The sequence below is a fragment of the Diadema antillarum genome, unplaced genomic scaffold (genome assembly GCF_040938485.1).
Source record: "Diadema antillarum isolate AM-2024a unplaced genomic scaffold, OU_Dant_1.0 seq00001124_RagTag, whole genome shotgun sequence".
In the NCBI taxonomy this organism is placed as follows: Eukaryota; Metazoa; Echinodermata; class Echinoidea; order Diadematoida; family Diadematidae; genus Diadema; species Diadema antillarum.
Window position 1 is genome coordinate 400,371 of NW_027271938.1, and position 22,088 is coordinate 422,458.

At 38.7% G+C, this 22,088-nt stretch overlaps 1 protein-coding gene across 1 annotated transcript in view; it reads left to right on the forward strand.

The window, feature by feature from the left end:
• LOC139743955 (activating signal cointegrator 1 complex subunit 3-like) overlaps positions 1 to 22,088 on the forward strand; it is a 61,333-nt gene that overhangs the window by 28,461 nt on the left and 10,784 nt on the right. The window contains 15 exon segments of the mRNA XM_071654424.1: positions 255 to 340; positions 1,116 to 1,282; positions 1,879 to 2,024; positions 3,108 to 3,228; positions 5,476 to 5,618; positions 6,557 to 6,694; positions 12,468 to 12,588; positions 14,347 to 14,479; positions 15,346 to 15,471; positions 16,485 to 16,596; positions 17,103 to 17,237; positions 19,124 to 19,179; positions 20,031 to 20,097; positions 20,099 to 20,224; positions 21,588 to 21,739. Of these exon segments, the coding sequence (XP_071510525.1) occupies positions 255 to 340; positions 1,116 to 1,282; positions 1,879 to 2,024; positions 3,108 to 3,228; positions 5,476 to 5,618; positions 6,557 to 6,694; positions 12,468 to 12,588; positions 14,347 to 14,479; positions 15,346 to 15,471; positions 16,485 to 16,596; positions 17,103 to 17,237; positions 19,124 to 19,179; positions 20,031 to 20,097; positions 20,099 to 20,224; positions 21,588 to 21,739 (1,829 nt within the window).

The following is a 22,088-nucleotide window of genomic DNA, read 5'->3' on the forward strand; positions in this document are numbered from 1 at the left end:
ACGGCTTGCCTGTCATAGCTGATTGTCTATCACAAAAAAGCTCCATTTCTCAACCGCCTCTTTTCTGTGCTGAATTAAAAGGAAATGGAGAGGTGTCAAAAAATCTTGTCTTACATCTCCATAATACAATTGTTTTAAAATTGATATTGTCTGCCTGTGAAGTCATTCTGCAAAGGATGTTGTCAGTTTGTTCATTCATTTGTTTGTTTGTTTGTCTGTTTATTCATTCGTTTGTTTGTTTGTTTGTTGTGCAGGTTGTATACATAGCTCCACTGAAGGCCCTGGTCAGAGAGAGGATAGAAGACTGGAAAGTTCGGCTGGAAGAGAAACTTGGGAAGAAGTGAGTTGGACACCTTTTCTTCCAAGAAGGAAATGGGGGGGGGGGGGGGGGGGGGGGGGGGGAGTGGAGGGTAGGGTGGAGGGAGGATTAAGGTTAGGGTTATTGTGACTTAATCATGATGACAGGTAGTTAGAAACTGTCTGTGGTTATTTGCATAATGTATGGTGTACTGTTATGCTCTAGTAGAACTCTTTGAAAGAATGGTAGCACTGGTCAAGTGCCTTCCACTGTTGTGCCGTTGTCACTGGATACTGCTTTAGGATCATTTGCCACATACATCATATTATGTACCATCTTCATTCCCTGGGATTCATATCTTTGCAATGTACGAAACAGTGTTTCTCACTCTCTCCCAGCATTGCCAGCTTTCTTTTTGTGTCTGTCATAGTTTTTTTGTTTTGTTTTGTTAGTTTGTTTGCTTGTTTGTTTTAGATATGGATTACATATAGTCTGTAAGATTAGGGTCTGCCAATTTATTCAGCCCTCAAATTGAACTTTGCTGTATGGCAACTTCATCCAGATCGTATACTGTTGGCCATCTGTTGGTGCACATTTTCACCTTTACTGTTTCACAAGGGTCACTTCAGTGTCAACAGGTCTTGTTTGTTTGTTTGTTTGTTTTTTCTGAACACTTAATAACAAGGTTCCATTGTTGTAGTTTGGTATTGAAGCATGTTATGCTGTGTATGAACTTCAAGACTGCTACCATGTTCTTGTGCCTTTATAATAAGATTTTTAACAAAAGAGAAACTTATCACTTTTCACTTTTCTTCAGGGTCGTAGAGCTCACAGGTGACGTCACGCCGGACGTCAATGCCATTGCCAGGGCCGACGTCATTGTTACGACGCCAGAGAAATGGGACGGAGTCAGCCGTAGCTGGCAGAACAGGAATTACGTGAAAGCGGTTTCTCTCCTCGTTATTGATGAGATCCATCTCCTAGGTAAACTCAAAGATACGCACAATTTCTTTCTATATTACATTTGTGGCATGCATCAACCCGATCCATCTGCTCTGGACTCCCACAAGTGTGACTCTGCAATAGCAACACTGTGTTGTAACCTGTTGAGGATGAGTCCTGAGTATACTCAGGCAGTTGTCTAGGGGAAATGTGTGTTGTAGCAAAATCAAACTGTCCTCAATGGGTTAAGGGGAATGACACCAGTATATATTTGTGGCTTGAGTAAATGTGTAAGGGGAATGATACTGATATAATATTAGTGGATTGAGTGAATGCAACAATATTGTTTCTTTATGTCGTCGTCGTGTATGTGACATCATCAACTGTCTTGTAGTCTACTCATCCAGTAATGGTGGGACTTAAACTTTGAAGATTCATAACTTTTGATTTTGAATTATGATTAACAAATATCTTCTGAATTCACCTTAGAAAAATAAACCTCATGTGTCCATATATTCTACAGGTACTGAAAGGTGTGTAAGAGAATTGTTAGGAATGCCGTGTAGAAATTATTTGTAAGTGGAATTTTCTTGTCGTGTATTAATGCAAATTCCCTGTTGCGATAAATTTTTCTGCAGGGGACGAGAGAGGACCAGTACTGGAGGTCATTGTGTCGCGAACCAACTTCATTTCCCACCACACAGAGCGTAAGGTGCGGGTGGTTGGTCTGTCCACAGCTCTGGCCAATGCCAGAGATCTGGCCGACTGGCTAGGGATCAAAGAGGTAAGGGAGCTTTCTCTCACGTAGACAGCATTCGAGCGCTCAAAAGCGAACTGATCTGATTCAGTTCAATGCATATCATACCGTACCATACCAGATTGGGAGCGTACAAGCGCTCTGTGTAGACATGAGTTATTTTTGGACTCGAGTCAAAATTAGTTGCACTTTTTGCAACAGGGTTATGCACCTGGTCCACTTACGCTTCGTACAGATATCCCAAACAAAGAAATTCATCTCTTTGCATTATTACATGGTGAGTATTATGTGCATTCCTCTTATACCAACTTGTGGTACAGTCATGATATGCTTTGGAGCACATTGGGAAGTGATCCACTTTTGGTTCAGTATGGTATGGTACAGTACAGTACAGTTTTGGAGCGTATGAGCACTCTTTTGGTGTGGTACGATACGGTACGCCTTGGCAGAGTGCTAGATGACACCCTCTGATTGGTTTGATGTAAGCATAGAGAAAAATGGATTAAGGGAATAAAGAGCTCACAAATGAAAGAACAAAACCAAACAATGAATGAGCCGTGTGACATAATCAAATATTAATGTTATCGCTCAAGATCCAGCAACCTGGTCAGGGGTCAATTTGTGCAGAAGTTTGTAATGTTTTGTAGGCTACAATGAATGTCGTATCCATGGCAACAGCTGGTTGGTCAGTTTTGGAGCTAGTGCCAAGAATATGCCTGTTGTCCACTGCTGGGTTTACTATTAGGCTGAGAGTTTAATCACTGGCACAAGAGTTAGTATATTTTGCTGTAAATTGTCTGCCAAAATGGATATGTTTAAAAGAGAGATAAAGAAATTGATATAGAAGAGAGAGAGAGAGAGAAAGAGTTGTGCTCATTTGCACATACAGTTCACACTGCAAGAAATTGAAATGATTAAATATGGAATTCCAACTTTAAGTTATTCAAATACATGTAAATTTGGCCTTTTGTAAAGAATATTCCAATTTTGAGAGTCAAAACCGTTGACATGGGGTTCATGAATGCTGTTTGTGTATTGCAAATGAAATGACAATCATTTGAGAGGGAAGACTGAATTCTCCACACCTGCCCATATTTTTCTACGACTTAGGTCGGCCTGTTCAATTTCCGACCGTCAGTGCGTCCTGTTCCGCTTGAGGTGCACATCAGCGGGTTTCCTGGCAAGCACTACTGCCCTCGTATGGCGACAATGAACAAACCAACATACCAAGGTGATTTGAGTACTCAAGAGTGTACAATGTAGCTTTAAGGGATGAAGAATTGTACCGTACGTGTATGTGAATATGCATCACAAACCAACAAAAAGTAACATGCCAAGATTTTACTCGAGGACATAAAATAAATGACATCGGTCAACCTAGTCAATCTTCAGTTTTTTAAGTTTTCTAAAAGAGGAATTCTTTTTCTACATTATTCCAAAATTTTGGATCATAAAACGAATGGAAAATTGTGTTTATTGTGATATTCTAGAACACCTTTTCTGTAGAATAGTGTGTAATTAGGTAAGTCTTAGAGGCCCCTTTTCATTTCTTAAAAAACCCTTTACACACTCTTCACTTTCAAGTCTAATAACTTTTGAAAGGATAATGCTCTGCTTTAAATGCTGATATTTGTCATGAATAGAATGTGGTATTAGTCATAAATGGGATGTGTTTCAGCTTAATTTGATAATGCCTTCTTTGTTTATATTGCTGTGCAGTTTTACATCCTGCCTGTTTTTTGTCCCATTAATTGCCCAGAGCTTGACAAGGTTAACCACTTGAATAGCCAGTAAACTTCAGAGGCTCTTTTCTCAGTAAACACTTTTCTAGAGTGTGTATATTATTGAAATACACGGGTTAGGAAAGTCCATTTGTATCGAGTTATACATACATCATTTTAAAGCTTATAAGAGTCCTTCAGAATCTGCCCTAAGCTAAAAATCCATATCTGGTTACTTTTTTTTTTTTTTTTTTTTTGGGGGGGGGTTGTGATGCAGGGTCACATATATTCTTTGACTTTGTGGTTCAATACCAGTCACGTAATTTAAAGGGTGTGTACAGTTCTGGTCAAGGTGAGGATTTAGCTTTTAAAGTTTTGTGAGATATTCAGAAACCACTCTATGAGATGTCAAAGAGCATGCAATTCTAAGGGGTATCAAAAGTTTGTTTGATGAAAATCGGTTTGGAAATGGCTGAGATATCCAAAAACAAAGTGAAACAAAGAGATCCTAATAAAAAGCGTGGCCTGTCGCCTTATATTATTATCACTTTTTGGGATATCTCAGCCATTTCAAAACCAATTTTCATCAAATAAATGTTGAATTCCTCGTGGAATTACTACTCTTTCATATTTCATAAGAGGTTTCTCATTATCTCACTTAAGAATGTTCAAAACATGAATCCCCACCTCAAGCATGACTGTACAGTCCCTTTAAAACAATGTATCCACTGCAACTGCTCATGTTGTATTCAGACCAACGATCATTTTCTGTATTGTGTTTCCTCCTTTTTAATACTGCATATATACAAAAAATGTGAAAAGTACAACTGTACAATCACAAGATAGAATTCTATGATCATCCAAGATGTACAAAATATAGTGCTGAAAGAAGACAGATTCATTCATACAGCCGATGTTTCTTAAATATTCACTAACTAAGAATCGTGAATAATTGAGAGTTTTGTGAGGGGGTAAGTGTTATTTCGTAGGGAAGGGATCAACTCAGTGTCAATTCATGTAATTAAGACTATCAAATCTTTTGGCTAACCCTTTGCGTACTTTGAGTGCCAATTAGCACAGAGACCACCCATAGCATTGTACACACCGTCCGAAGTCCCTGACACAGAAGGGGTTAACTCTTAATGTGCCATGGTGTAAACCCGTGGTGTGCCACATTATTCTGAGACAGCAACGTACTGTAGTCATGCTTTTGGAAAACATTCTGTTTCTCAAATCTATGTAACGTTTATAGATTTTTGTTAAGCGGGACATGTAGTGAGTAAAGTTGTAGAGAAAATCCCAAGCTTTGCTTTCATGCCAAGTATATGGCAAATCTATGATTGATTTTTTTTTTCAAATTACTAAGAGATACAATACAATATTGTAAAGGTAATGACTTTTGCACACAAAACAGTGACAGAAACTTAGAATTTAAATGCAAATCCAGTAGGAAACACTGTTTGCTGGTCAATCACTGCATAAAATGCAAGCTATGTACGAGAGGAATGGAACCACAAGAAACGCTTTCATTGTACTATGGCGTTTGGTGATTTATCGATCGGTTTGGGTGGGTTTGTGCGTTTGAGCAGAATATGCGAAGTTGGCATGCCGTTGACCGAGTCAGGTGTGTAAACGTGGCACATAAAGAGTTAATACAGCATTATGTGTGAGGAGACATGTTCTGAAGCTTGAAGAAACCTACCAAATCTTTGCATTCATGTTGTCTTGTGCGTCTTCATGCACCTTGCTTCTCCCAGCCATCAAAGTCCACTCTCCCACCAAGCCGACGCTGATCTTTGTGTCATCCCGCCGCCAGACCAGGCTGACCGCGCTGGACCTCATTGCCTTCCTGGCCGCAGATGACAACCCCAAGCAGTGGCTGCACATGGAGGAGCGGCAGGTGGGACAATAATGATGGTGGTAGTGGGGGTACAAAGAGGGCAAGATACCACCATAGCTTCCTTTATGTGGTGGTAGAAAACACTTAAGAAAAATCCTCTCTCTAAATTGAATATGAAATTTAAGACATTTGGTGATAGGACTTTGAGAAAAATGGTGCCATCATCATGGAACAGTCTCCCCTTAAAGGGATGATTTGAGAAAAATGGTGCCATCATCATGGAACAGTCTCCCCTTAAAGGGATGGTATAGTTTTGGTTGAGATAGCTATTCAAGTTTCCAACCTTTTTGTGAGAAACTTCTAATGAAATATGAAAGAGCATACAATTTGAAGATCATTCAAAGTTTATTTTATGAAAATTGGTTTTAAAATGGTTAAGATATCCGCAAACAAAGAGGTCCTAGTACAAGGTTGATCCAACTTTTATTTGCACCACTTGTTTTTTAATACTTTGTTTTTGGATACGTTGTATCTCTGCAATTCCAAATAAACTTTGAATTCCTTTGAGAAGTGTATGCTCTTTCATATTTTATAAGCGGTTTCTAATTACCTTGCAAAAGTTAAAATCTGAATTCCCCATCTCAACTGAAACTATTCCATCCCTTTAAACATTAGATGTACTAGGAGGATTTAAAATCTAGGGTCTCTCAGGCATACTGTGCAGAAGTAGTAATGGACAAATTCACAGAAAGAGTGTGCCTGTCTAAAAAAAAGGCAGTCCACAAAAACTGCTCATATCTCCATTTCTATTTTGTTTTAAGCTGCCAAATTTTTACAGTAGGTGGAGAAAGAGATTACTCTCCCAGGTCAGAACAAACTTTTCAAATTTAATTTGGTGAACTCAAATGACATATTTTGGTCCATTAGGAAGAATCCTAATCTGCAAATTTTTGCTGGGTTCTGAGCATGGTTGTCACATATCGTTCTCCTGAACCCAGATGGATAACATCATTGAGTCCACAAAAGACAGCAACCTGAGGCTCACGCTGTCCTTTGGGATCGGCATGCATCACGCAGGACTTCACGAGAGAGATCGCAAGACAGTGGAGGAGCTCTTCTGCAACCAGAAAATTCAGGTGATTAACTCTTCATGTGCCATGGTGAAAACCCACTGTGTGCCACATTATTCTGAGACAGCCTCCTAGTCATGTTTCGGGGAAAACATTCTGTTTTTAAAATCTATGTAAATTGATAGATTTTTGTTACCTTGGACATGTAATGAGCAGTGCTGTAGAGAAAATGCCAAGCTTTGCTGTGATGTAAATTGTATGATGAATCCATAATTGTTTTTCTGTCACATGACCAGAAGCAATACATTATTGTAGTGGCATGACTTTTACACACAAAACAGTGGCAAAACAGTGGTAGAAATTACTCGCAAATCCAGTCGGGAACACAACTTGATAGTCATTTACCACATAAAATGTGAGCTACATGTGACAAGAGTGGACTCGCGAGAAATGCTTTCATAGTACTGTGGCATTTGGCGATTTATCAGTTGGTTTGGGTGGGTTTGTGCGTTTGAGCAGAATATGCGAACTTGGCACACCGTCGACTGAGTTGGGAGTGCGAACGGCACATGAAGAGTTACGAAGTATACATGTACAGTGAGTACAAGATTGTCCGTAGTACACGTGAGTGAATTTTTGTTGGAAATTCAGAGAATTCTGCAAGCTATAAAATGTTTAAAGTTTTGGTTAAATCTGCATGCCTTAATCACTATTTTAAGTTTTGTAACACATTGAAAGAGTGCTTTACTTACCTCCTGAAGAAGGCAGACGAATGATACTACCCCCAATGTACCAGGGCCATGTTTTATCAAAAGATAAAATCAATTTTAAATTTCCTTACCGCACAGACTGCCATAGACTTACAATTGAAATCAACATTGTAATCAATTCTCACTCTTCATAAAACAGGGCCCAGTATGCCTTTTGATAGTGAGTTGAATGTACTTCTCCTTTAAGATCAAATTTTATGGAATTCTCTTTATAATTTCATAATTGTCATTCAGCTGCAGTTTTGTAACACATTGAAAGAGTGCTTTACTTACCTCCTGAAGAAGGCAGACGAATGATACTACCCCCAATGTACCAGGGCCATGTTTTATCAAAAGATAAAATCAATTTTAAATTTCCTTACCGCACAGACTGCCATAGACTTACAATTGAAATCAACATTGTAATCAATTCTCACTCTTCATAAAACAGGGCCCAGTATGCCTTTTGATAGTGAGTTGAATGTACTTCTCCTTTAAGATCAAATTTTATGGAATTCTCTTTATAATTTCATAATTGTCATTCAGCTGCAGTGACATCATGAGCTGTTGTTCTTACCCAGCAATCACATGGATTTATTTAACTAACGCTAAAAAAAAACTTCACTTTTGAACAATTTGTCAGATTTTCCTCAAACTTCACTTATGTTTTCTTCTGATATTTTAGCATCTATTGAGTCTGCATATACAGTATATAGGGGTAATTTTCCTTCAATGGACATCCATTCTATTCACATCCACCCATGCTTATTGTTGTTTTCTTCCTCATAATTCTTGATACAAATTTCTTAAATGATATTAACTGTTTGTTTACAATTGTTTCTAGTCAATTTGTTTAGTTGATTTCACTTCTTTCACATTGTGTAATTCTAATACAAAATAGTGTTGCCTTTGAGCCACTGTGCATACATACTTGTATCTAAGTGAAAAAGAGAGCGTTCATAAAGTAGAAATTTAGTGTTAAGATTATACCCTAAAATCTATTAAAACAGAGGTTCTAGTTTAAACAGAAACTCAAACTCAAACTGCTATTAGTGGGGTGGCTTAGTGAAATTATCGTGACACGGCGGACAAAAGCATGATTTTTTCACCAAAGGTACTTCATGATGTACCTTCTCAAAAAATAGGGTGCTCCAAGAAAATTGATGCTGGGAAGGAGGTCAGAGGTCAAAGGTCAATGACCTTTATTTGTGAAATAGGTTTTTTGGCTATTTCTCAGGTCAGGAATATCCAATCTGGATAAAACTTGGCAGGAAGAATATTGAGAACAAGTAAAATATTTTGATTGAATTTGGAGTGAATTTTCCAAAGGTCAAAGGTCAAAGGTCAATGAACTTTTTCTAAAAATCACGTTTTTGTTTATTTCTCCAGGTAGGAAGATTCAATTTTCACAAAATTTGATATGAACGTTGTATAGAAGGTACCAAGAGTATAAACCAGGGGTCAAATATAATTGTTGATTTGTACGTTGCCATGGCAACCCAAAACTAGGGCTTTTGATTGAAGTTAGTTACAGGAGGCTATTTTCCAGTTTGGAAGAGATTCTATTTGAATAGGTACAACTGATCGACGGGATGTATAGAGGTTTGAAATACTTTTCATTAGTGTTAAGTGGTATGTTGCTATGGCAACTACATATATAGATTTTGGCTAAACTTAAAGGAGACTTCAGAACTTATGAATTTGAAGAGATTTCCATCAGGGTTGGTATAATTGATCAACAAAAAAGTCGCCAGACAAAGATTTGTCACCTTTATAGCATGTGGGTTGAGTGAATGCACCAACAATAGTAGAACACATCAGTGAGAGTTTGAGGAAAATTGGACAATCCGTTCTAAAGTTATGAATTTTTGAAGTTTCTGCTCATGCAGTCGAGGCTGGATGAGAAGACTACTATACCTTGTAATGTCACATGTGTACAACGATATAAAGAATGAATAAAGAAAATTCAACATAAATTATTTTCGCTTACAAAAGGATACTCGACTTCTCTTTCAGAAGGCAGGGGGAATTATATTACCCTTGACATACGTCAGTAGCAAGTCAAAGAAACTATGTGAACTTTATTCAAAAAGTATGGTTTTGTGAAATTCTCATTTTATTTTCCTTAGAATGTGCGCATGTGACATCATACACTGTGGTAGTCTTTTCATCAAGCCGCGACTGTGCAGATACCTTAAAAAATCATAACTTTTGAACGGATTGTACGATTTTTTCCAAGCTTTCTGTGATGTGTCCTACTAATATTGTTGTATTCACTGAATCCACGTGTGCATGAAGGTGGACTTGTCCTTTAAGGACAGATTCCGAAAGAGCAGACTGTAAGCTTTAAAATGATGTATAAAACAATTCAAAGGGATTCCCCTAACCTATCTAAATAATAATACCGGTACTGGAAAGAAAGCACACACTCTGGATAAGTATGAACTGAGAAAAGAGGCTGCATTGTCTATTTTAGCGTTTGATCTTTACCAAGCTGTCTCATGTCATTATGTTCATCTTTTCTTCCCCCCTCCAATTTTCATTTGAATTTGTCATTATTAATTTTTGATGATAAGAACGATGCCACAAGGCATTGTTTCTTAAAAATGCTTCAACTGCTCCTTCAGGTCCAAAATCTACATCCAATATATATAATTTTCCTGATCTCCTCAACATTTTCCAAAAATAAAGCATACATCTTTTATGCATTGAGTCCTCCTTTTTGTGGATAATTAAAGGTAAAAACCCAAAATTAGTGCTTGAAAATTATTCTTAGGTGTGAGTTACGGATAGAAAGAACCTCTGTAAAAAAAATGAATCTGTATAATCAATGTTAAGTATTGTTAATAACACAAAATGTGAACAATATTTCTATGATAACATGTTTCCAGACTAAACCGTCTGCATTTATGCTTTAATGAGAAAAATACTGATATCTCTTTATATGTTTGCTTTGATTGCAAAAACTGTATATGGTAGGATGTCTTGTGATACAACAGGGGGGCATTTCATGAAGCAGTTTGGTCAGATATTTTTCTGACAAACTGTTACAAACTACAGAAATCCTTGCATCTGATTGGCAGAGAGCAAATTTGTCCGACAACTTGTCGGACAAAATGCTTCATGAAATGCCCCCAGACCTACACATATTATGCATAAAATGTGATATCCTGAACATTTTTTTCAAGTCACTCTCCCAGATGTGTATATATAGGACCTTTAAGTTTTTCTTGTGTTTGTTCCTGGCAGATTACTAGTACACAAATGCTCCAATCCATGATGACCTAACGGACATTAAGGAAATTAAAATGAATATACTGAAAACCAAAACTACAGATACTAATAACTTACTTCATTCTTCTCTCCCCACCCCACCCCTTCTTTTTAGTTTCTTGATATACTAGTAGATCTAGCTGCCTTTGATAATTGTCATTATGTAACATCATCTTCAATTGACAAGGCGATAAAACTTAACAATCATATTTTCATTATGCTGCTGGACTAATGGGGTTAGTTGAACTATATTGTTTTTAATGTACTATACTTTTTCCTCCTATCAATCACATGTATTTTGGGTGGAATGTATTTTGACATAAAGCATCATAGAATCAACCGCCTTTGGGGTCGGGAATTTTGTCATATTATATTGTGATTTAGATTCTGCTCTATGCCGATTTTGTTTTACTTCTATCAACTTTTTAAACTTCCCCATAGACTTTGTTCACCAGCCAACTACATCCCACCCTCTTTGGATAATGTGAACCAATCAAACATTGCTTTTACTTTTTAATAACATGTCTATACATAGCTATTAGACCAAAAATATTCAAACCGTTTTAAGTCTTTATGAGTGAAATTACAAATATCAATATATTTTTAAAAAAAATCAAATTGTCTAAATTCAACTTCATCTATGAAAACAGACTTTTAACCTTTTTAAACATTTGAATAACCCCCATAAGAAATAAGAAACATATAGAGAGGGGAAGTGCGGACTATAAAAATTGCTTACGGGAACCAGGTAATCCCTGCGCTAAACCTATGGAATTCACACAATCTTGGAGGAAACGGGTTAAATTTGTAAGGAAATATGTAGGGCAATACCCAAAACCTTAAGTTCTCAATGGAATATGCAGCTCTTCTACTGGTAAACTAGTAGTTCTGGGAGAAAAAATGAGCTGTGACATAGTCCTACACCTGGCTCAGTCATTGCCCAAGATTTAAAGTATCTGAGCCAGAGTCACATGTCACTCTTTGCCATTTCTCTACAGGAGGTAGAGAGTACTAAAAAAATCCTTTACCAGAAATTATATCAAATTATTTAATGAAAAGGTGCTTAAGAAAACTGGACTATTCCAACACACCTCCCTCAGGTCTGCAACACAGACTAACCACCTGTTACCATAGGAAAACCAGTAAAAATGGTGTATTACTGTAAACATGCACATAATATGTCGTATTATGGGTCTGAATTTTAAGACTAGCAACCATGTACATTGCATTGCATTGTACAGAAACCTGGCGAATGCCCCGTGTATAGTCTTTGAATTCAGACATTATTGTTATGTACAAATTAAGGGCATTTTCTCATTTTTTCTGTTAGCGGATTTCTTGGAGCACCCCCTAATTTTGATCCTCATATATACACAAATGTCTGAGGAAAAAATGACACTTTTGTCCGGCGTGTCACGATTATCAGTATATTTGTCACTAAGCCACCCCACTATATTGAAAGTGAGACTCGAACATGTTGTTGTTTTAGAGGAAAATGGGGCCCTATTTAACAAATAATTTGCCCCAAACAATACTGACATACAGTCAAAACATAATAGATCTTAAAGATATCAAACATTAATATGAGATATACCATAAAATGTCTCCACAAGGGAGCTCATGAAGTCTCCACAAGGGAGCTCATATTGAAAGTCTCCACGAGGGAGCTCATATTGAAAGTCTCCACGAGAGAGCTCATATTGAAACTCTCCGCAGGGGAGTTCACACAACATATCTCCACAAAGGAGCGTGTACAAATTTTAATTATTTGAACACGATTCGAACATAACCTCAAGCTTCTTCCTTCCTCATCCAAGGTTCTGATTGCAACCAGCACCCTTGCGTGGGGAGTGAACTTCCCCGCCCATCTTGTTGTCATCAAAGGAACGGAGTACTTTGACGGAAAGACCAAGAGATATGTTGACTTCCCCATTACAGGTTAGTCATTCAAAATCAGTTACTGTAGTCTGATTTTAATGATTACTGTGGTTGAGTCAAGAGTCTGTTATGAGGTTATTTACTGTGGTGAGATCAGTTGCAGTAGTCGGGTGTAGTTACTGTATTCAGATAAGTCACTGTAGTCGGGTCATTTACTGTAGTCAGGTTAATAACTGATATTCAGGTTTAACCCGTTGAGGACGAGTCCCGAGCATAATCGGGCAAGTGTCTGTGGAAAATGCGTGTTGTAGCAAAATCAGTCCATCCTCAACGGGTTATTAAATGATTTCTGTAGTCAAGTCAATTTCTGTGATGAGGTCAGTTGCTGTAGCCAGGTCAAGTACTGTAGTGGGACCAATAAGTGTCATCAGGACAATCACTGTGGTCAGGTTGGGTACTATAGTCAGGTCATGTTGCTATGCCATGGGAAACAAGGATGGATGAGGCAAGGGAAAGAAAGTTGGATGGGTATGCTGAGTGGAGAGAGGAGTGTGAGAAAAGGGGGTGGAGAGCGGAGGTGCATACTGTGGAGGTGGGGTGCAGGGGAATCGCTGGATGATCGGTAAGGAGTTGGGTCAGAGCAGTGGGAGGGGGAAGGTGGATTAAGAGGATTTGTGGGGCAGCGGAGACAGGATCTGCATGGATAGATAAGAAAACATGTGAGGTGGTGGGAATAGGGGAGTGTAGAAATATTGTTGGCACTTCAGAGTGAGTGAGTGGGAGGTTATTGATGCCGAGTGTTTTTTGAGATGCCATGGGAGTGCTGTCTAGGGAATCCCAACGCAGCACCAGCCAGGCAGGAGGAGGTGTCCTGTACTTAAAGGACAAGTTCACCTTCATAAACATAAGGATTGAGAGAATGCAGCAATATTAGTAGAACACATCATTGAAAGTTTGAGGAAAATTGGACAATCCGTTCAAAAGTTATGAATTTTTGAAGTTTTTGTGCAGTAACCGCTGGATGAGAAGACTACTGCAGTGTATGAATAACTTAGATGTCACATGCGTACAACAATATAAGAAAAATATAAGGAGAATTTACCAAAATTTCATCTTTTGAAAAAAGTACACATTCCCCTGACTCGTTACCGACATATGTTATGGGCAATATTATTCCCCCTGCCTTTAGAAAGAGGCAAGTCAAGTGCTCTTTTATTATGCGAAAAAAGTGAAAATATGTTGAATTTTCTTCATATTTCTTTATACTGTTGTACGCATATGACTCACAAGCTGTAGTAGTCTCCTCATCCAGCAATTCCAACACAAAAATTTTAAAAATTCATAACTTTTGCATCGATTGTCCAATTTTCCTCAAACTTTCACTGATGTGTTGTACTAATATTGTTGCATTCTCTCAATCCTTATGTTACTGAAGGTGAACTTGTCCTTTAAATGGCAGAAACACCTTTCCATTGTTTATCCAGGTCTTTAATGTGGCATAGTCAGACACTGAAGTCATGTTAGTTTTGTAGTGAAGTCACTATTGTAAGTTCAGTTACTTTGGGGAGGTCAGTAACTTTGTAGTGTGCCATAATTTGTCCTTCTTTCAAAAAGAGGATTTTATGTGCGTGTTTGTGTGTGTTTGTTTACCATGTCTATATAATTTCTTGTTTTGAATGCTAGTTGTTGTGTGTGAAGTAATTGATAATCAACTGATCAATTTAAGTTTTGTAGGGAATTTTGTCTGTTGCATATGGATGAGTATTATTTTTCAATTTGATCCTTAATTTTTGGTTCTGATAATATTTGATGTTGTAGATGTACTCCAAATGATGGGTCGTGCTGGGCGTCCGCAGTTCGACGACCAGGGGACGGCAGTCATCCTTGTTCATGATATCAAGAAGCACTTCTACAAGAAATTCCTCTACGAGCCTTTCCCCGTGGAATCAAAGTGAGACCCTCATTTCATGATCAACAAATATTTCAATATCTCATTCATACTTATCTTGTCATTCTATGTGAATCGGTCAAGGTCAAGATGTCCATTGCTGCGATGGATATCTTGACCCTCCAACAAATCCCACATGCTTCTCTTTCGACATACTGCTAATGGGAACTTGGCGTACCATGTAACTAATACTCCGCATTTCGAAGGCAACAGGATAGAGTCACAAAACGTGTGTGTGCACTACGATGTAATAATTTTTGTTTTGCTGAGCCTCAGCTGGTTGTCCATTCCCTTTTCTCACTTTTTTATTTACAATAGGAATGAAAACATGCATAGAAGAGGATGAGCATATTCTCAAGAATATTACAAAGTGATTCCATACAAAAACTATAATTATTTTTGCTGTACATACATACATGCAGACATAACTGAGCGATTTCCAAGTCATTTGGAGCAATTTAAAATTGTGATGGCCTGACTGATAAATTATGTGTTATGCATTATTATTACAGATGTCATGAAGTTCATATTCACCAAATTTGATACAGAAATTAATTTTGGTTTTGAAGATATGATCGATTATATGGACATTTCTCAAAGTCAGAAAATAGTGCGTGGATGACATCATACATTGTAAGTGAGTGATTGTTATGAATTGCTTTGTGAAACTACAGATAATGGTATGAGATATGATGATTGCAAATTCATGTTAATTGGTCAAGTGATTGCTGAGATACTTCATTCACAAAATATGGCAGAAATAAAGAAGAATAAAGTACATGAAAGAAAGACTTTGGCAAACACAATATCTGATATACCCATGATGTATCACTTGATAATTTTGTGCGCTTTTCTCCCTGTCTTTGAAGTCTCTTGGAAGTCCTGCCAGAGCATCTGAATGCTGAGATAGTGGCTGGTACCGTGACGTCCAAGCAAGATGCCATGGACTACATAACTTGGACGTACTTCTTCCGTAGGCTCGTCATGAATCCAAGGTAGGCTACAATACACAGTAAAACACCGCATTGTGTGATTCTTTCATACTAATGATGATGATGATAATGATTGTCGTCTATGTACAGGAACACTCCTGTTAGAAGGAAGCCCATAGGACAGACGGTTTCCTTTCGTTTCATCACGAAAATTTTGTTACAGCCAAACATTGTAGTGTACAAAGATATATAGATGAAAATTTCTGGACCTGAATTTTGACGTCGTTGTAATGAGAATGTCGTGATAACCATGTTAGTTATTATGGGAGTGCATCATAATGCCTCGCCCCACCATCATGTGGAGGTCAAAGTACTTTACAAATTATTGCTATGATTGATTGATGTGCTTTGAGAAATATGGTTGGAAGTCATGTGAAGTAAGTTAACAGTTAAGACTTACCCAATATCAAGCTACTTATTCATTCAAGCGTATGGCACTGAGTGCCTGGTTGATACCGTTTGCTGACTATTGCTAGTCACCTGGGGCGAACCACGAGGGGTCGGCATCATTCGCCCGTTTTCTTGTGTGGGTGGGGAGGGGGACCATTCACTGGTTTGGCACCCTGCTCTTTGCGATGAATGAATGAAGTGGGATCTTTTACGTCCATGTGTCATGGCTAACTACACACATGGGACCTCCATTTAATGTCCTATCCGAGGGACAGAGTGTTTTGAGGGGACGGTATGATTACACACAACATTGTTCAGTGAGACTTGGGAATCTAACCCGGTACTCTTGGATGTGAAGGTAGATGCTCTACAGACTGGGCCATATCCCCCACCCTTGCCTCAAAAGTAGCTGGATTATAGGCGCACGTCACAACACCCAGCCATCAAGCTACTGAATTAGCAAAGAATTGTATTGCTGTTGTACTTGCAACAAACTTAAATGTATGAGTGTGTTGGATAGATGTTGACATATGTATCAGTTTATTGTAAGTATGAAAGCTATGCATAGCACATGTACATAGTTGCCCTCTAACGTGTGTATCATCTCTTGCATCTCGTTGCCATAGCTACTATGAGCTGGAGGACACTAGTCATGAAGGCATCAATCGGTTCCTGTCCCAGCTGGTGGAGAAATCCCTCTTGGATCTGGCCTACTCGTACTGCATCGAGATAGGAGATGTAAGTGTGAATTTGTAGGAACATGTATATGTGTATGTAATTTGTTGGTTTGTTTCATTCTTCATCTCTTTCTTTCTTTCTTTCTTCATTTTTATTTCTAGTTTTTGTTGTTTCTCTCTTTCATTCTTTCTGTGTGAGTTTCTTTAATTCCTTTTTTCTTTCTTTCATACGTTCATTATTTCTCTCTTCTTTCTGGATCTGTCAGTCTTTCTTTTTCCTGTCTGTCATTCATTTATTCTTTCATTCTTTCATTTATCTTTTTGTCATTCATTCATTCATTCATTCATTCATTCATTCATTCATTCATTCATTCATTCATTCATTCTATTCTTTCAGTCTTTCTGTCATTCATTGTTTCATTTGTCTTTCTGTCTTTCATGTTGCCTTTCTTTCTGTCACTCATTCATTCTTTCTTTCATTCTGTCTGTCTGTTTGTGTGTCTGTCTTTCTTTGTGTCTGTCTCATTGTATATCTATCACTTTGTCTCTTATCCTTTGGACACCCAGGACAACCGTAGTCTGCAGCCCTCAACCTTGGGAAGGATTGCCTCCTACTACTACCTCCACCATCGTACCGTCCGCATGTTTCAAGATAGTCTCGGGCCAGAGTGCTCTATACCAGATCTCATCACAGTTCTGTCGGCAAGTTTTAGATGCTAGGAATGTTTTATAGTCATGTAGTATTGTATGATTTTATGTACTGGAGTGTGTGTGTGTGTGTGTGTGTTGACTGAGTATGCCTTTATACTTATACAAGGTAATTTAGTAGTTCACTACAGTATGTTCCCCCCCCCCCAAAAAAAAAAAAAAAAAAAAATACAATGGGATTTTTGCATTGGTAACTTCCAATATTATGAAACTGTCTGAATGCTTTTTCAGGGTCTTAAAATGTAACATCTTACCTACATTTTACAGAATACCTCATTCAATTTTGGTTAAGTGGTCACAGAGAAATGTGGATCGTTGTAAAGCATGTCATGGGTCTAATTCTCCCAAGTTTAGCGCTTGAATGCTCATGGAACTGCATAATGTGTGAACACAATGGACTGAACTTGGAAGGGGAAGGGATTCCTGACATGCTCTTCAAAAATCCTCATTTCTCTTTGACCACTGAACCAAATTGGGTGGGGTTTTCTGTAAGATGTGGGTAATAAGTTCTAGTTTCATAACCTGAAATTGTATTGGGAATGATTCACCTTTCTAAAGTTATCGTTACAGAGGGTCCCATTGTAATTTTTTTAAGGGGGGGGGGGGGGCACATACGGTATAATGTAAGGCATGAGGTTATGACAGCTTTAGGAATTTTCCCCAAACAAAAGAAATGAAGGTTGACTTCATATTTATGAGGTCTTTGGACTTGTTTCACAAACAAAAACAGAGAAGAGATCATAGAATATTTGTTAAAGGGAGGTTGAAGGAGACTATTTTCTAATCGTTCTATATCGTGACATCCTTATATCATCCTTATATCTTGACATCACGCGCTGTGGTAGTCTCCTCATCCAGCATTGACTGCACAGAAATTTTAAAAATTCATAACTTTTGAGCAGATTGTCCAATATTCCTCAAACTTTCACTGATGTGTACTACTGATGTTGCTGCTGCTGCATTCACTCAACCCACATGCACATTAACCCTAACTTACCTGGGGGGGGGGGGGGGGGGGGGGGGGCATAATGGCCCCCCCCCCCCCCCCCCCCCCGACGAATTCCATGACCATTCCGCCGCGCAAAATTTTTTGACCACGCCGCTCTCTGACTTTTTACTTTCAAGTCTCGCGCAACTTTTAAGACAAAATTTGTTGCGCCCGGGCATACCGTTCCGAAGCCACGCCCCTTCAAAAAATTTTCGTCAACCCCAAAATTGCTCAAAAACGTGATTTTGTGTACAAAGTCAATACAAATTGTGTTTTTTCAATTAACTCATATAAAGATTCATATTTTTGATTTTAATGGCTGAAATAAATTTATTTTAGTATAATTATGCTTCTAAAGATGTGTATGACAAATTCTGCTGAAAAAAACAAAAACAAAAGTTCGAAAAAACAGAAATACATAAAAAAATGATAAAACAATAAAAAACATAAGAAATTAATTTTGACACTGAATTTTTTTGTACGCACAAATGTTTGGAATGTCACTAGAAATATTTACACCAAAAATCAGCATTCCATAAGCTTTTATAAGTCAATTACAGACGAAAATGAGGTTTTTGCATATATTTGCATAATTAATTAATTTAAAATAGAAAATGCTAATTTTTTGAAAATTTAACTCGACAGTCTTGTAGATTACATCCGGCTTTATGCTCATGCAAAATTTTGCGGCAATCGCGCGATCAACGGGCGAGATCTGAAGGGGGGGCCATAATGGCCCCCCCAGGAATTCAAGCTTGCTAAATAGCCCAGGTAAGTAAGGGTTAAGGTGAACTTGTCCTGTAAGCCAAGTGCCTTGGCACACAAAGAGTTGAGCGGCTCTATATCAGGCTTCTGTGATGACAGATCTCATCTGTTGGTTCTTTCTCCCCAGGATGCCCATGAGTACGAGGATCTACCAGTGAGACACAATGAGGATTCACTCAACAGGTGCATATCTTTCACTTTTGATTCTTATGTGACTTTAAAGGGATGGTACAGTTTTGGTTTTGATGAGCTTTTCAGTCTTATTTTGTATATGTGTTTGTGAGATAATGAGAAACCTCTTATGAAATATGAAAGAACATGTAATTCTCAAAGGAATTCTCAGTATATTTGATGAAAATTGGTCTAGAAATGTCTGAGATATCCAAAATAGCAATCTTATTAAAATGTGACAGACCTCGACTTTTATTAGGATCTCTTTGTTTTCCCTTGTTTTTAGATATCTCAGTCATTTCAAAACCATATAACATTTCATAGAGTGATTTCTAAATATCTCGCAAAACGTTAAAAACTGAATCCTCACCTCAACCAATACTATATCATCCCTTAACCCTTAAAGGGGGGGGGGGGGGGCGGCAGAATCCACCCCCTCGACGTTTCGCGCTATAATTCTGTAACGCGAGAAGGCCTCATCGCGAGGCTTCTTGACTTTCTTTGTTCAAGTCTCGCGCAACTTTTGAGACCAAATTTGCAACATCAGTGCTTACTTTTTACAATTGTTACAATTTTGATTTTTGTTTGAGCGTTATAAGAATAGTTGAGATTTTTTTATGTGATTGATTGTGTGTAGTGAATTCCACTCTGGCGTTTAAAATGTGTGATACACCCACAATTTGAATCAAGAAAGGTAGAGCTTTTATTTTAAACCAATGACCTCGTTATTGAACTTATCATAAACATTAAAAGATATGCAGATTTCCTCTGATGCTTGTGCATGGATCTTGTATGATCAATCTTTTTATTGAGTTCACATGCACTTGTTAGTTATGTTGCATGTAATATGTGTTTTCCCCCAGCAACCTTGCCGAACAGCTCCCTATCGAGGTGAATCGTCACTCGTTTGACAGTCCCCATACCAAGACCACACCTTCTTCTCCAAGCCCACATGTCCCGCAACCCACTTCCATGCAGTGACTACTTCACAGATACGAAGTCGGTCTTGGACCAGGCCATCCGAATACTGCAGTGACTTCATCTACTCACGTATCATGTATCATTTTGAAGAGCTGTGATTTGCACAATCGGTAGCGTGTCTGCCGCCAAGTACAAGTAACCCGAGTTCAATCCCCCAAGTACAGCTGAGCGATGTTGTGTGTAATCATACCAACCCTTCTAGTTGGAGGCAAAACCTGAATAGGACATTAAAGGCATTATTTAGTTACCATTAGCAGATTTAACAAAAATCCAGCTTTAGTGCTTCAAAATAAGTTCGAAAATGTGAGTTAGGGGTAGAAACAACCATGTAAAAATGTTAATCACAGTTGACTACAATCAGTGTTCAGTGTTGTTAGATATACAACATGTGAACAACAGTTATAATATTATTCTACACTGTATATAATCTTCTGTCCAAATTTAGTTAGCTCTCTTTCTCTCCCACTACCACATTCATATGCCTAGATTGAAAGAAATGTAAATTCCTGTTGTAAAATGTAATTTCCTAAAATGCCTGTGTATATCTTGGCAATGAAGGACTTAAAAACCAAAGATATAAAACACCTGTTTCTTGACCCTGGCCTAATCTAAGCATCAGTCACCGCCGGGGGGGGGGGGGGGGGGGTGGGGGGGGGGGGGGGGGGGGGGGGGGGGGCACCCGCGAGAGGAGGAGATTGTTTTGGTTTTGGCATGGGCTATGTAGCTCATGGTATACATGCAGGTGGTCGATCTGTGTACGCATGCATTGTCAGCATCGGCAAACTTCTACAATGCTCTCCTTCTTATTCCTGTATTTTCGTTATTTATGGGTAAAATTTTTTCGTTCGAAATTTACAACGGATGACCATAGAATTTCTCAATAGAATATAAAATTGAAAACTTTAGAAAGAATAGAGAAAATTGAGTTCACTTTGAATGGTCTGCCACAGGCAGATATCCTTATCATGCTGTTACGTAATATGACAGCTGTTGTAGTCATTAAACCCTGGCTTGGCCTCCAGGTTTGCCACGCCTTTTGCAATGGGCCAATACATATCCTCCCACTTCTCAAACGAGGACTCGTTAGGGGGGGTATAGCACCCCATCAGCTTCGTTTGCCAATGGGGTCTCGTCTCAAACGGGGGTTTGTCGGCATGAAATAGTGACAGAAACTTAGAATTTACACACAAATCCAGTAGACAACACCGCTCTCTAGTCAATCACCACATAGAATGCAAGCCATATGTGAGAGGAACGGAATAGCGAGAAACATTTTCATAGTTTTGTCGCATTTGGCGATTTATTGACCGGTTTGGGTGGGTTTGTGTGTTTGAGTGGAATATGCGAAGTTGGCACGCTGTCGACTGAGTCAGGAGTGCGAATGTGGCACATAAAGACAATAAACACCAATCCTTTGTTCCCCTATACTGCTGCTGTAGGCCATGATTGATGTGGTAGCCTTCCACGGCTGGCTAGTGACTGCACTCCAAACCATGCAGCTGGTACAGTCTCTCCTCCAGGCCAGATGGCCACAGGAGAGCTCCCTCCTCTCCCTGCCTCATCTGGAGACCAACCACCTCCGATATCTCAGGTGAGTCATCTCAATAGGTAGGTCTTCGTCAGCTCGAGCTTGAAGAATAGCCCGCTTTTTCTGATCCAAAGAATTAGCCCGATCAGAAAATAGCCCTCTAATTTTGCAATGAAGACTGAAATAGCGTGCTATTCTGATCGGAAAGTAAGCCAAAAAATCTTGGACTGATTTGCAGAATAGCCAGCTAATTTGCAAAATAGTTTAGTAGCACACTAATCGTAACGCGTCTTTATCACCTCGAGCTTAAACATCGGCACTGCATGCGTTGCACACCACGCAGGAACGTACTAGGCAGTCGGGTCGGAGTGTATTCGCGCCGCTACTGTTCGTTTAAGTGCGCATGCGCCAG